The sequence below is a fragment of the Myotis nattereri genome (assembly GCF_964212035.1).
Source record: "Myotis nattereri genome assembly, chromosome: 13".
NCBI classification, from domain to species: domain Eukaryota; kingdom Metazoa; phylum Chordata; class Mammalia; order Chiroptera; family Vespertilionidae; genus Myotis; species Myotis nattereri.
The window spans coordinates 38,896,538-38,912,933 of record NC_138088.1 but is presented as its reverse complement, the minus strand read 5'-3'; the positions used below and the strand labels follow the sequence as shown (position 1 = coordinate 38,912,933).

General features: G+C 39.0%; 1 protein-coding gene across 1 annotated transcript in view; it reads right to left on the bottom strand.

Annotated features, from left to right (window-relative positions):
* HELLS (helicase, lymphoid specific) overlaps positions 1-16,396 on the bottom strand; it is a 49,225-nt gene that overhangs the window by 27,342 nt on the left and 5,487 nt on the right. The window contains exons 2-9 of the mRNA XM_081104353.1: positions 15,986-16,108; positions 12,237-12,293; positions 8,946-8,982; positions 8,795-8,859; positions 7,356-7,397; positions 6,396-6,620; positions 4,950-5,132; positions 4,064-4,207 (exon numbers count right to left, since the gene is read on the bottom strand). Coding sequence (XP_080960479.1) covers positions 4,064-4,207; positions 4,950-5,132; positions 6,396-6,620; positions 7,356-7,397; positions 8,795-8,859; positions 8,946-8,982; positions 12,237-12,293; positions 15,986-16,108 — 876 coding nt within the window. The remainder of the gene's footprint in view (positions 1-4,063; positions 4,208-4,949; positions 5,133-6,395; positions 6,621-7,355; positions 7,398-8,794; positions 8,860-8,945; positions 8,983-12,236; positions 12,294-15,985; positions 16,109-16,396) is intronic.

Below are 16,396 nucleotides of genomic sequence, written 5' to 3'. Positions count from 1 at the left end.
ATAGAAAACTGTGGTACATCTACAGGATGGAATACTATGCTGCTCTAAAAAGGAAGGAACTCTTACCATTTGCAACGTCATGGATGGAACTGGAGAGCATTATGCTAAGTGAAATAAGCCAGTCAATGAAGGAAAAATACATGATCTCACTCATTCATGGATAATAGAGACCATTATAAACTTTTGAACAATAATAGATACAGAGGCAGAGCTGCCTCAAACAGATTGTCAAACTGCAGCGGGATGGCCGGGGAGGGTTGGGGGGCAGGAGGTAGGGGGGTAAGAGATCAACTAAAGGACTTGTATGCATGCATATAAGCATAACCAGTGGACATAAGACATTGGGGGATAGGGGAGGCTAGGGGACTGTCTAGGGCGGGGGGATAAAATGGACACATATGTAATACCCTTTGTAATACTTTAAGCAAAAAAAAAAAAAAAAAAAAGCAAATGGGGTAATTAACTGTACCTCCAACACACTTCCCATTGGCTAATCAGGGAAATATGCAAATTAACTGCCAACCAAGATGGCAGCCGGCAGCCAGGCAGCTGAAGCGAACAGGAGGCTTGCTTGCTCCAGTGATGGAGGAAGCCAAGATTCCCTGCCTGCCGTGGCCAGGCAGTGAGCTGCACTCTAAGAAACAATGTTGCAATTATAGAAGCTAAACAAACCCCAGATACCTGCTTTCAGCAGCCGAGGCCTCAGAGCTGGAGCTACAACAGTGTTTCAATTATAGAAGCCAAACAAACCCCAGATACCTGCTTTCAGCAGCTGAGGTGTCAAGCTGGAGCCGGCCTCAGAGCTAAAGCCGACTCTCAGCTCCAGTGACAGCCATAGAAGGTAAATAAATCCCAGAATAAAAAAAAGAAAGAAAGAAAAAGAGGAGAGGTTGGGAGCTTCAGTTGCCCGCCAGCCTGAAAACGGCCCTTAGCCACTCACCCAGACGGGTCAGGCACCCCAGTGGGGACCCCCACCCTGAAGGGGGTGTGACCAGCTGCAAACAGTCATCAGCCCCTCATCCAGGCTGGCCAGGTACCCAAGCAGCCAACCCTGATCCAGGACACCCTTCAGGGCAAACCAGCCAGACCCCACCTGTGCACCAGGCCTCTATCCTATATAGTAAAAGGGTAATATGCAAACTGACCCTAACAGCAGAAAGACTGGGAATGACTGGTCACTATGACACACACTGACCACCAGGGGGCAGACGCTCAATGCAGGAGCTGCCCTCTGGTGGTCAGGGTGCTCCCACATGGGAGGAGCTTTGTTCAGCCAAAAGCCAGGCTGATGGCTGCCAGTACAGCAGTGGTGGTAGGAGCCTCTCCTGCCTCCTCAGCAGCGTTAAGGATGTCTGACTGCAGCTTAGGTCTGCTACTTGCTGGCAAGTGGGCATCCCCCGAGGGCTGCCGGGCTGCCAGAGGGATGTCTGATGGCCATTTTTGGCCCAATCCCCCGGGGAGCGGGCCTAAGCCAGCAGGTGGTCATCCTCTGAGGGATCCCAGACTGCGAGAGGGCACAAGCCGGGCTGAGGGAACCCCCCTCCCCGAGTGCACAAATTTTTGTGCACAGGGCCTCTAGTAATAATAATAAATGCTAATATGCAAATTGACTGAACGGCAGAATGACTGGTTGCTATGATGCACACTGGCCACCAGGGGGCAGATGCTCAATGCAGGAGCTGCCCCCCTGGTGGTCAGTGCACTTCCATATGGGGAGTGCCACTCAGCCAGAAGCTGGCTCATGGCTGGCCAGTGCAGAGGTGGTGGCAGGAGCCTCTCCCACCTCCGTGGCAGCACTAAGAATGTCCAACTACAAGTTTAGACCCGATCCCTTGGGGGCCTAAGCCTTTAGTTGGACATCCCCCGAAGGCTCCCTGGCTGTCAGAAGGATGTCTGACTGCAAGCTTAGGCCTGGTCCCCCGGGGAGTGGGCCTAAGTCGATAGGTGGATATCCCCCAAGGGGTCCTGGACTACAAATGGGCGCAGGCCAGGCTGAGGGACCACCCCCCTCCCCAGAGTGCACTAATTTTTGTGCACCGGGCCTCTACTACTAGATAACTAAGAACTGAAAGCGTTTCTCTGAAAAATTAAATAGCATTAGACTTTTTGTTTTTAAGATTGAGACTCTTGCCCTGACCGGTTTGGCTCACTGGATAGAGCGTTGGCCTGGGGACTGAAGGGTCCGAGGTTCGATTCCAGTCAAGAGCATGTACCTTGGTTGCAGGCACATCCCCAGTGGGGGGTGTCCAAGAGGCAGCTGATCGATGCTTCTCTCTCATCGATGTTTCTGACTCTCTATCCCTCTCCCTTCGTCTCTGTAAAAAATCAATAAATTAAAAAAAAAAAAAGATTGACACTCTTTATCAACTGCTGGTGTAAGTTTTTACATAGTTATTGGTTTACTGAGATTTCCCCTTTCATTTGTATCTTCGTGGAAAGCCATCCATTCAGTTTTACTACGTTGTCATGAAAATTGTTTTAACTTGTAATTTTTTTTTTTAATATATTTTATTGATTTTTTACAGAGAGGAAGGGAGAGAGATAGAGAGTTAGAAACATCGATGAGAGAGAAACATCGATCAGCCGCCTCCTGCACACCTCCTACTGGGGATGTGCCCGCAACCCAGGCACATGCCCCCGACCGGAATCGAACCTAGGACCCTTCAGTCCGCAGGCCGACGCTCTATCCACTGAGCCAAACCGGTTTCGGCAACTTGTAATTTTTAATACCTGTGTTTTTCTTTTACCTTGACGAGGTCAACTTAAAGTTCATCCATTTTATTTTGTAAAATAAAGAAATAGGCAATATTTCTTGGAAGTATAAAAACCAAACTGGCAAGGATATCCTCGGATAAAAGGATTGGCAAATTAGGTGAAGAGTGTAAAATGAGGCATCTTTAGTATTTTACTGTATACATTCATAGAATGAAAAGATTAAAAAAAATTTTAAATATTATTATGACTTTAATAAAAATAACTTAGGACTTCTTTTTCTGGTAATTTGGCAAACCAGAGAACATGAAAAAGTTCTCACTATAAGCCATCTACTTTATAAAGCCAAACAGAATATAAAATATCCTTTATAAATAGGTAAAAAAAAAGGGGAAGAAAACCTAATGCAATGGAAATGATGAGGAGTTTAAAAAATAAATTAGAAAGGTTTTCATGGTGATTAGACAAGGGAAGGTCAATTTTCCAGTTGTTATAACTTTGACACTAATAAATAAGTAGCTTCAACACTAAGAAAAACAGATATATGCCGAGGCCAGTTTGGCTCAGTGGATAGAGCGTCGGCCTGTGGACTGAAAGGTCCCGGGTTTGATTCGGGTCAAGGGCATGTACCTGGGTTACGGGCACATCCCCAGTGGGAGATGTGCAGGAGGCAGCTGATCGATGTTTCTCTCTCATCAATGTTTCTAACTATCTCTCTCCCTTCCTCTCTGTAAAAAATCAATAAAATATATTTAAAAAAATTTAAAAAACCAGATATGGAAATCTTATGCTATAGATCCATAAGTCTAAAAGAAGTTGTCTTAATAATAGCCTATTTTTTAAAAAAATTTTTGAAGAGAAACATCAATTTGCTATTCTACTTATTTATGCATTCATTCATTAATTCTTCTACTAGTATGTGCTCTATCAGGATAGAACTTGCAACCTTGACTTACTGGAAAGATGCTCTAAACAAGTGAGCACCCTAGGCTTGGGCCACAGTCTATTCTTATTTGATTAAATTTAAGTAAGTTCTACCTATTTAAAGCACATGTCCAAGACATATCTGTAATATTTTTACAGATTAGGTCCATATCTGGTGGATGCTAACTCATTTAAAATGGCGTTATGGTATAAAGTGCCATAGACTTTAATTTTCTTTTTTAGAGATTACAACCAATCTTTATCTGATGTTTCTGTTAAAACAAACAGCCCCTTCAGCTTCTAAGGGGCTGTGCATAATAGAATCTATTACTTCCATCAGAAAAAATTTTTTAAACACTACTGGATGATGAGTATTATAAAAATGTGATTTATGAATTACAAAGAATCCAATGGAGTTTATTCACACCTGTAATGCACTGCGGTCTCTCATGGCTATTTCAAATGAAGTGATCACCACAGGATGAATCTGCAGAGTTCCTTTCCGTTGGTGAATCTTCTTTACCAATTTTCGACGTTCCTGCTGGGTCCCATGATATAACATAGTAGGAATCTAAAAGATTTTATATAAAAATAATGAAACTATAACAACATTCATCATTTTAGAGAGAAATACTTATAGTCAATCAATTCTAATAAATTAGTAGACTACTGTGGGAGAATTAAAAAGTTGTAAGAGCCCTAACCAGTTTGGCTCAGCGGATAGAGCGTCAGCCTGCGGACTCAAGGTTCCCAGGTTCAATTCCGGTCAAGGGCATGTACCTTGGTTGCGGGTACATCCCAAGAAGGGAGTTTGCAGGAGGCAGCTGATCGATGTTTCTCTCTCATCGATGTTTCTAAGTCTCTATCCCTCTCCCTTCCTCTCTGTAAAAAATCAATAAAATATATTAAAAAAAAAAAGTTGTAAGAGTCAATCAAATGTAAACCAATGCAGATTACAAAGATACTTCTAAAATATGTTTCTTATGAGGCAGAAATGTGACAACAACAAATATATATGGAAGGTAAACAACCATAAGAATAAATAGAATTAAAAAATAAAATCTACCTTGGTCTATTTCAGGTGAATCAAATTATCCAATACACCGAAAATCATCCATAGATTCTTTTGGGCAACAAGTCCAATATTACTAGTACCTATTCATCTTTATGAACTTAAACTAGGTATTGATGAGATTGAAAGGCAAATAACATGTAGTATTTACACAGAAACCAATATAATTATAGTAAGAGATCTATAATTTAATTCAGACAAAACAAACATTTGAAATGATACAAAAGGAAACATGTCTTACTTCTGGTGTAAATCTTTGGAATTCAGCTATCCAGTTAGGAAGTGTAGATAATGGGCCACAGACAAGAAAAGGTCCAGGTACTCCTCTCTCAATCATCAAGGCGACTGTAGCAATGCACTGAACTGTCTTTCCCAATCCCATTTCATCTGCTAAAATGCCATTAATTCCATTTTCCCAAAGCATCTGGACAAAATAATATACACTGCATTTAAATTCTGATACAATCACCTACTGAATTAGCAATTTTTTTACCCAAAGATAATTATGAGACTGACATATCCTATATAATAAAAGGGTAATATACAAATTGACCCTAACAGCAGAACTGGGAATGACTGGTCACTATGACACACACTGACACCAGGTCAGTGCGCTCCCACAGCGGGAGCTCTGCTCAGCCACAAGCCAGGCTGATGGCTGCCAGCATAGGGGTGGTGGCAGGAGCCTCTCCTGCCTCCTCAGCAGAGCTAAGGATGTCGACTGCAGCTTAGGCCTGCTCCCTGTTGGCAAGTGGACATTCCCTGAGGGCTCTGGGGCTGCCAGGGGGATGTCTGACTGCCAGCTTAGGCCCGATCCCCCTCCTGGGGAGTGGGCCTAAGCCAGTAGGTGGACATCCCCCGAGGGGTCCCAGACTGCGAGAGGGCACAGGACAGGCTGAGGGACCCCCTCCCCCAAGTGCACAAATTTTTGTGCACCAGGCCTCTAGTTAATACTATAAGTTATACTTGTGGGAAGAAGGGTAATCAAAGTCATAAATGTGTTGGTAGCCTTGAATAAGATAATTTTCACTTAAAAATTTTTTTTAAATTGATTTCAAAGAGGAAGAGGAAGAGAGATATAGAAATATTGCTTGTCCCCACCAGGATTGAGCCTGCGACCCTGGCATGTGCCCTGACTGGAAATCAAACTATGCCTTCCTGGATGGATCATAGGTTGATGCTCAACCACTGAGGCACTCCCAGGAGGGCAGATAATGTTCACTTTTAAATATATTTTTTTTTGGAGAGAGAAAGGGAGAGAGAAACATCAATATGAAAGAAAACGTTTACTCTGGGTGAATAAATCGGAAAACAAATATTTATACACAAATGTTTTACATATAATAGTGAATCATGGAACAACTCAAATGATGTTACATTACGTTAATTGGTTATTATATGGAAATGAATTGCTATCTTGTATTAAGATTGAGAATTCATGCCCTAGCCGGCTTGGCTCAGTGGATAGAGCATCAGCCTGAGGACTGAGGGGTCCCAGGTTCGATTCCGGCCAAGGGCACATGCGTGGGTTGCGGGCTCCATCCCCAGTGTGGGGTGTGCAGGAGGCAGCCAATCAATGATTCTCTCTCATCACTGATGTTTCTATCTTTCCCCTTCTCCCTTCCTCTTTGAAATCAATAAAGAAATATATTAAAAAAAAAAAAAAAAAAGATTGAGAATTCATTACCCTGAGCCATTCCATGCCTTCTACTTGGTACCAACGCATCACACCGCCTGTAAAATGTTTTGGTTGCTGAAAGGGTACTGGCTGTCCATTATATTTCCGAACTGGGTCAAAGAAGAGTTTTGTATTCTGCCTAACTGTTTGCGACAATCTATCTTTAATTATACTATTTGAGTCTTTGTTTTTCTGAAGATCTTCTACACAGAGATTAGAAGAGGAGCTTTCATCCTATAAAGAAAAAAGTTTTAATTAGAAGGTTGATACACAATGCTGGTACCCTCTACTTATAAAAAAAAATGTAACTGTTAATTAAAATTTACCCAGTGCTATAAGCATTAGGTATGTAGAAATAAAACCTTATGTTGAATAAAACCCTAGAGAGTTACTTCCTTTCCCCCAAATGCAAAGCTATTGGGTGGGGGGAAGACACTTTTGAAATGACTTTTACAATTGTACCTCCTTTCCAAAAGTCTAAGTACTACCCAATTTAACTATTTCCTTAATAATTTCCTTCACCCACATAATATAATTGATAATGACTATAAAAGAAGAAAAAACAATTTCCTTTCAAGGAACACAGAAACATTTATTTCAAAATAAGTAATTACTTTCATTGCAGGAAAAGGGCAAAGTAGGTAAAGTTTTAAAATTCACTATATCACACTCAAGAATGTAAAGGTATCTGTGACACTCAACACCAACTATGACCAATGATGGATTTTACTGGTTTGGGACCGCCACAACTCTACTTTAAGAATGTGAAAATGAGGATTAAGTCAATTCATAGGAAAAGTCTTATAAATGATGCCACCACTGGGCATGCAACAAGAAAAGTGAATGGACACTTTTCTGAAATGCTAAGAAATAGAAATGGTGCGAAAAAAGTATACTGATGATTAAAAGGATAATAATCAGGGAAGCAAATATAATTCCTAAATTTAATACCTATTTTAAATCTCTTACCTCATTCTCCTTTTTATTTTTTTTAGCCACAGACAAAATTTCCTAGAAAATTGAGAAAACAAAATAAGAAAAATGTATATGGTTCATTCATATATTTAATCAACATTTACTGTTCTGATTTTATGCCAGGAAATGGGGTTAAGGCCCTCATGGTAATTAAAATAGGACTGAAATTGAAAGACCTCGGGCAAAATTAAGCTTTTAGTGTCTTATAAAATTCTTAATTAGGTAACAACACATAAATTAGGATATTTACTCCTGAATTTTCCATTTTTTAAAGTTTGAATAGACGAAGTCCAAATTCACACATGGTCAACAGTCCTCTAGTATAGAGGCTGACAAACTACACCCTGTGCACCAACTCCAGCTGGCAACCTGTTTTTATAAATTTAATTAGAACAAAGTCAGGCTCATTTGTTTACAGTGTATCTATGCCTGCTTTCGGGCTACAACAGCCAAATTCAGGGTTGAGTAGTTACCCATTAATTTGAGGCTACTACTGTTACTTAAGAATTGACTCCCAAAAGTATTATAATCTCAACTCTGGCACACTTTAGGCCTCTGTGCATAGACATCTGAATTTGCAATTCTGCGCAAGTGCCAAAGACAAATAAATTGAAAATACAGAATAAAAGAGTTCTGATTTTGAAGTTCCTACGCTAAGGGTGTGGAGACAATCAATACCTAGTGTCACCTGGAGACTTAGGCAAAGACAATCATTATCTTTCTTTAGTGATTGACCTCAGATATATTACAAACATTTGATGAATTAAATTTAGAACAGTGTGATTGGCTAAAGGTCAATAAACCTCAGTAATAGCATTTTTCAACTGCAGGTTGAGTGTGTTCCATAATCAACTAAGTGGGTACTATTATTTTTTAAATGGGGGCAGGGTAAGGAAGAATATCTGTAGACAAGAATTATGTGAAATTTAAAATTTTACACTTTATGAACATGTGAAGAACTTGAATTTTTAAATTTCAGATAAAAGAAAAAGTGTGTAGCTAATAAAGTTAAAATTTTTTAATGTAAGAATGTGATGCATTAAAATATGCTTAAGGAACATTTAAGGTTTGTCATAAATGAAGATGCTCTTTTATTAATTCCTATTATGAGTTCACAAGTGAGAAGGTATAAAAAGGATCTGGTTTTAGAAATGAGTATGTGATCTTAGTTCCCCCTAACGGTCTTCAAGAAGGAACAAGAACAAAATTCTTAAGGTTTTGAGGTTTCAATATATTATAATAATTTCTGATTAGGCCAAGCTCATGCTCCTTTAACAAACAAGAATATGATACCATCTTCTTCCCTCAAACACTTAACAGGCTCAAAAGCCAAGTAGGTAACCACAATTCATTCAGCTTTAATATAGTTTAAAACCCACAAAAAGTTTTTACTGAACATTGAATCTAATGTGCCCTTCCCCCTTTATTTTTACCTCTTTTGACATGACCTCTGAAATATTGTATGATTCATCTTCTCTTCCTCTTTTCTTTCTCACAACTATAAAAAAATTTCATTTTATTTTTGATAGCAATTGATGCAAAAATATAAACACATATTCTCAAAACCAGAATAAGGAAATTTACCTGGATTCTCTTCACTTGCAGCAATGGAACCTTTACCCTACAGAACAAGGATTTAGAACATTATTTTTTTAAGGACTGCTATGGTATTATATATTAAAATGAAATGATTAAGTAAATGTTCCTTGTAGTTGAACCACATCCACAACTCTTTACTTTTATACTTACCAACTCATAACCTTTTTCTGTACTTTCCTGCTATAACTTATTTGTAACCAGAACCCTCTACTTTCCTCATTTTTTTATTTTACAAGAAAAATTTCAAAATTAACCATAAAAGACATTTTTATTTTGAAATTACCACGCACATCTTCTATGCTTATGCTAAAGATATTCAACTGGTATTGTATAAAAGTAGTACTCATTTTCAGTGAAATTAAAAGTTAAATACAATGAAAAGTAGAAAGAATACTGACTAAAATACTAAGAGAAGATAAGGGAGAGGAAGAGATGTTTAAACACAGTTTGAAACAGAGTTGGAAAAAATTAAGAACAGGTAAACATGTATGAGAAATGAAAATGACCAATAAGCTCAATTAAATGATAGAAAAAGAGGATTAAAAATGAAAATACCAAAAGGGACTGGTGAGATGGAATAGACAGAATTTAATAGTTTGTAACTTTAGAACAAAGTGGAGATGGGGGGACAAGGGACACACACAAAACCCTGGTAATAAAAACTTAGCTAGAAAAAAAGTGAATTAAATCAACAGGCTGAAGGGTAGAGATTAAATGGTTACGCTAGTAAAATTATCTCCTATTCTACCTATTGGCATTGTGATATTTCCTAATAAAAGCAGTTTGGAATAGGAACTAAGTGTTGGGCTTGAAACTGATCCTGGCATTATTATGTATCAGATTTGTGATCTTCAGCAAGTTACAGTGAATTCTCATTCACTAGTTAGGTTCTATAAAGTCACCGCAAATAATAAATTGGTGAACACTAAACCACTGCCTCTAGGAGAGATACACATTTAGGTTCCTGCATTTTCTAGTCATATCTTTATCAACTGATGAAATATATAACCTTGTTTTATTGTGTGTTGCTATTTTATCTTAACATATATGTTGAATAACATTGAACTCGGGGCCAAAAGCACTGTAACTATTGAAGGAAACTTTATTAATCTAGGAATTTTCTCCATTGTGCACAACACAACCTTCTCACATTAGAAACACCAAAAAGCACTTTGGCACAATGTGGCTACGGGCCATTTTAAACAGCAAAATCAACAAAAATCACAGCATTAAATAGACCACGAAAAGAACACCTTTTTATAGTGTGATGGCTTAAATAAGGCAGATCACCACTTTGTTTGACCTTAGCAGGGAACGTGTGTTGGGAGATTCAAATTTTTGGCAATTCTGCACATGCATACTTATGAATGTCCATAAAAACACAAGTGTTGATTTTGGGGTTACAAATAAACGTTAGTACGCTAATTTTCAAATACATAATCTGAAAATGAGGATGGACTATAGTTAATCTCCTTGCATCAGTTTCTTTAAATGTAAAATGGAGCCCTGGCTAGTATGGTTCAGTTGGTTGAGCAATGTCCCATGCACCAAAAGGGTGCAGGTTAGATTCTTGGTCAGGGCACATGCCCTGGTTGTAGGCTGGATTCCCTGTAGGGGCCATGCAGAAGGCAATGATCAATGTGTGTCTCTCTCTCTCAAATAAGTAAAACAGGGACGATAACAGTATCTCTTCCTAAAAGCTGTTTTGAGAATTACTAACACATAAAAGTACTCACTAAATGTCACCCTCATTATTCCTCTTTTCATTAGCACAGCTGTTTTTATAATTTCGCATCATTATGGCATTAAACAGCCTCACGTTGAAACATAATCTTCAAAAAGATCACATCTAAAATTCAGGCTAGATGGATGGATGTGGCTGAGCGTCTACTTAGGAACCAGGAGGTCAAGGTTCGATTCCCTGTGAGGGCACGTGCCCAGGTTGTGGGCTCAATCCATAGTAGCGGGTGTGCAGGAGGCAGCCAATTAATGATTCTCTCTTATCATTGATGTTCTCACTCTCTTCTCCTTTCCTCTCTGAAATCAATAAAAAGATATATTAAAAATAAAAATATGCCGAAACCGGTTTGGCTCAGTGGATAGAGCGTCGGCCTGCGGACTGAAAGGTCCCAGGTTCGATTACGGTCAAGGGCATGTACCTGGGTTGCGGGCACATCCCCAGTGGGAGATGTGCAGGAGGCAGCTGATCGATGTTTCTCTCTCATCAATGTTTCTAACTCTCTATCTCTCTATCTTCCTCTCTGTAAAAAAAAATCAATAAAATATATAATAAATTAATAAATAAATAAATAAAAATATAGCCCTTGCCAGTTTGGCTCGGTAGATAGAGCACTGGCCTGCAGGCTGAAGGGTCCCAGGTTCGATTCCAGTCAAGGGCACATGCCCAGGTTGTGGGCTCGATCCCCAATAGGGGGTGTGCAGGATGCAGCCAATCAATGATTCTCTCTCATCACTGATGTTTCTCTCTCTCTCTCTCTCTCTCTCTCTCTCTCTCTCTCTTCCTTCCTCTCTGAAATCAATAAAAATATATATAAAAAAATAAAAAAATAAAATTCATGCTACCCTAAAATGAGTATTTTATCATCTGAAATATTATAAGACTATCTGGTCCACTGTCACAGCTATACATAAGCTAAAAATTTTGATTATGTCCTGTTATGGCTATAAGTTGACATGATGAGGTTGAAGACATGAAAAAGAAAGTGATCATTACTGGCTCCAAAAGTATTGGCCACTTATAAAATGCCTTGCAGTATAAAACACTTGCAGATTTTCCTCATAAGAAAGTAAAATTTTGCATATATGAAATATAGTCCACAGAATAAAAAACTGAAGAGGTAATGCTTTTTAGAGCTCTCCTTACATATATAAAATACTGAAACAGTTTTACATGTTTCTATGAAGTTTAAAACAAAGACAAATTATCAAAGTAAATATATGATCAATAAAGTTGAAAGAATACAAAAGATTTTCTTCAATATTTAAGGCAGCGGTTCTCAATCTGAGGGTCACGACCCCTTTGGGGGTGGAACGACCCTTTCACAGGGGCCGCCTAAATACATCCTGCATATCAGGTATTTACATTACGATTCATAACAGTAGCAAAATTAGTTATGAAGTAGCAATGAAAATAATTTTATGGTTGGGGGTCACCACAACATGAGGAACTGTATTAAAGGGTTGCGGCATTAGGAAGGTTGAGAACCACTGATTTAAGGTAACATATGCAATATAATCTAGATTACTATATATTACCGTAGTAACTTTGGATGATTCCTTTTTCCTCTCTAATTTCTCTTTCTTCTTCAGTTCCTATAAAATAATTTTTCTTAGTGTCACAAACAGAAATGCAAAGTAAAAAAAAAACAAAACTCAAATAACATGTTAAGAATAAAGAATTTTTAAAGATAAAAAATTTTGTTTAGAATCACTAATCATCCGAGAGATGCAAATCAAAATTACAATGCGGTACCATCTCACACCTGTCAGAATGGCTATCATCAACAAATCAACAAACGACAAGTGCTGGAGAGGATGTGGAGAAGAAGGAACCCTCGTGCACTGCTGGTGGGAATGCAGACTGGTGCAGCCACTGTGGAGAACAGTATGGAGTTTCCTCAAAAAACTAAAAATGGAACTCCCATTTGACCCCGTGATCCCACTTCTAGGACTATATCCCAAGAAACTAGAAACACCAATTAGAAAGGATATATGCACCCCTATGTTCAAAGCAGCACAATTCACCATAGCTAAAAGTTGGAAACAGCCTAAGTGCCCATCAGTAGATGAGTGGATTAAAAAACTTGTGGTACATCTATACAATGGAATACTATGCTGCAGTAAAAAAGGAGTTCTTACCATTTGCAACAGCATGGATGGAACTGGAGAGCATTATGCTAAGTGAAATAAGCCAGTCAGAGAAAGATAAATATCACATGATCTCACTCATTTATGGAATACAATGAACAACATAAACTGATGAACAAAAACAGATCCAGAGACAGAGAAGCATCGATCAGACCGTCAAACCTCAAAGGGAAGGTAGGGGAGGGTGGGGGTAAGGGGGAGTGATCAACCAAAGGACTTATATGCAAGCATATAGGCCTAACTAATGGACACAGACAACAGGGGGGTGAGGGCATGAGTGGGGGGAGGTGGGGGGTAATGTGGGGATAAGGACACATATGTAATAACTTAATCAATAAAAAATTAAAAAAAAAAAAGAACTTGCACTTGAAGACTTCATGAAACAGGGAAAAGATTTGCCCTCCTGCCTTAAACAACAAAAATCCAGATAAAATCTATAATAATAAAAGCATAATATGCTAATTAGACCAGATGTCCTGTCGGAGGGAAGCCCAGGTCCTGGGGGGCCAGAGGGAAGCTGGTGCCAGCAGCCAGGGGAAGTAAGGCCTACTTTTGCATGAATTTTGTGAATCGGGCCTCTAGTATAGTAATATTAAACAACTAGAGGCCCGGTGCACGGAATTCATACCCTGAGTGGGGGGGTGGGGGTGGGGCTATCCCTCAGCCCAGCCTGCACCCTCTCCAATCTGGGACCCCTCGGGCAGTCGGACATCCCTTTTACAATCCAGGACTGCTGGCTCCCAACTGCTCGCCTGCCTGCCTGCCTGATTGCCCCCAATCACTTCTGCCTGCCCACCTGATCACCCCCTAAGCACTCCCCTGCCAGCCTGATCGACGTCTAATTGTTCCCCTGCCGGCCTGATCGCCCCAACTGCCCTCCCCTGCTGGCCTGATCCCCCCAAACTGCCCTCCTCTGACTGCCTGGTCACCTCTAACTGCCCTCCCCTGCACACCCACGCGCCCCCAACTGCCCTCCCCTGCAGGCCATCTTGTGGCCACACGGGGGCGGCCATCTTGTGTGTTGGAGTGATGGTCAATTTGCATACTGGTCGTGACTAATTAGCATATCTGGTCGTGACTGAGGGCATCGTGGCCAATTTGCATATTACCCTTTTATTAATATAATTAGTATAGATGGTTTTCAAACAACATACAGCAAAGGACAGTGGACAATGACCAACAGGAAATAAATGAGGTGTGTTTTCTGATGACAGTTTACTGCCTGAAGGCAATTTCCAAGAGTAAATAATAGATGGAGAACCCAAACACAGCTCAGCAATCTGAGTTGAGACAGAGTGCTAGCACACCCAGGGTAAAGTAATGGAGAGAAGAGTTACATACAAAGAAAGCTCTGAAGATTAGCAGTCAAGTATTTGCTGGGCACTGATTAATAAGAGTGTTAAGAATACCAAGGCCAGGAAAAGCCAATAGAAAGAAGCAGCTGCAACAACCTCTACACTGCTACTGATTAGGAATAGTTTATATTCCTGTCAACCAAGTAAAAAGGCTTCAAGGTTTGTTTTTCTATGTTTCATTTTACCATATAAAGGTTTAAAAGGGGGCTACAAGCAAGGAAAAGAAAAAAAAACAAAAAAAAACCCCTTAGCAAATGTAGTAAGAAGAATAGAACCAGGTAAAGCAGATCAGGAGTGTGAGGGTAGAGGTGTCAAGTGATAACCTTAAAGAACTGTATGGGGAAGGAAGTCCCAAAGAAAAAAATTCTTTACCCAGTAAAAATATCGTTCAAAAGTGAAATCAAATTGAAGACTTTTTCAGACACACAAAAGCTGAAAGACCATTATCACCAACAGAAATTGCAAATTAATCTAAATACAGAAAGCAGATCAATGCCTCTCTGGTGATGAAGTGAGGGGATGAAGATAGGAAATGAGGTATGGAAGAGAATTAAAAAGGGGAAGGAATTCAACCATGAAAAAGTATAAAACCTTGCCATTCGTGACAACCATAGATGGACCTTGACGGCAGTATGCTAAGTGAAACAAGTCAGACAGAGAAAGATAAATCCATATGATCTCACTTATGTGTGGAATCTTAAAAAACAAAAACCACATTGATATAAAGAACAGATTGGTAGTTGAGGGGGAGGAAGAAATGGGTGAATAAGGTCAAAAGGTATAAATTTCTAGTTATAAAATAGAATACACTTAATATTGTACTGTATATGTGTAAGTTACTAGAAGAGTAAATCTCAAAAGTTCTCGTAAGAAAGAAAATTTTGGCCCTGGCCAGCATGGCTCAGTTGGTTGGAGCACTGTCTTATACACTAAAAGGTCGCGAGTTCAATTCCTGATCAGTGCACATACCCAGGTTGTGGGTTAATCCCCAGTTGGGGTGTGTATGGAAGGTCGATGAACTTCGGGGTGTGTAACTGCTCGATGAACATATCCTCGGGTGAGGATTAAATGAAAAGGAAGAACATTTTGTTAACTATGTATGGTGATAGATATTAACTAAACTTATTGTGGTGTTCATTTTGCAATATATAAATAGTATGTCATTATGCTGTACACCGGAAACTAATATGTCAATTATACCTCAAAGGGGGACAGGCAGGAATAATTTTTTGCAGTTGATGATTATGTTAATTATCTTACTTGTGGCCTCATGGGTGTACACATATGTAAGTCAAAACTTAGAAAATTATTCATTTTAAGAATGTGCAATTTTGTCCATGTCAGTTATATCTCAATAAAGCAATTAAGAAAGTCAACAACAAAATTCACAATTTCCAACATCCAAAAAAATCACTAGACAGGACAAGTCAGTTAACAGGTGAATAGAGAATAAATGGTGGTATATTCATATAATAGAATGTTTCTCGGGAATGAAAAGAATGACCTACTGAGTAAACATAAGTGGATCTCAAAAATATGCTGAGCTAAAGAAGCAAGACACAAATATTTACCATACGACTCCATTTATATGAAATTCTAGAAGAAAGAATATTAATATATAGTGACAGAAAACAGAATCAGTGATGGCTGTCACTGAGGAATAGGGATTACTCAACAAGAGAACTTTTAAAAATGACAGAAATGTTTTTTCATCTTGATTGTGCTGACAGTTACACAAAACTATACTTTGGTCAAAAGTCATCATCAATCACATATACATACCTCTAATTGTTGTTGTTCCATTTTAGTCAATAAAAATTTAGAGTAGATATTGCTTTTTTCAAGCAAATGTTGAAGTCTACGGTACCGAATGTCCACGGACTCTCTATCCCAGGACTTGTGAGCCTATCCAAAGGAAAAGCTTCCATAATTATTGTCATACATGGACTTTTTGCATAAGGTGTAACAATACTGGCTAAACAAATGTTCTTTAGATTTAATATATTTCATGTAACTAATGAAAATTTTAAAAAAATATTAAATAATTTACTAAAAAGATTTTATTTTCCAAACCAAAAACTAGAATAGCTGAAAAAATATGATTCTTGGGCTCAACAGGCAATCTGGTAATATGAAAGCATGGATACCAAAATATTGAAATTTCAGACACTGGACATGTAGTTACTGTCATTT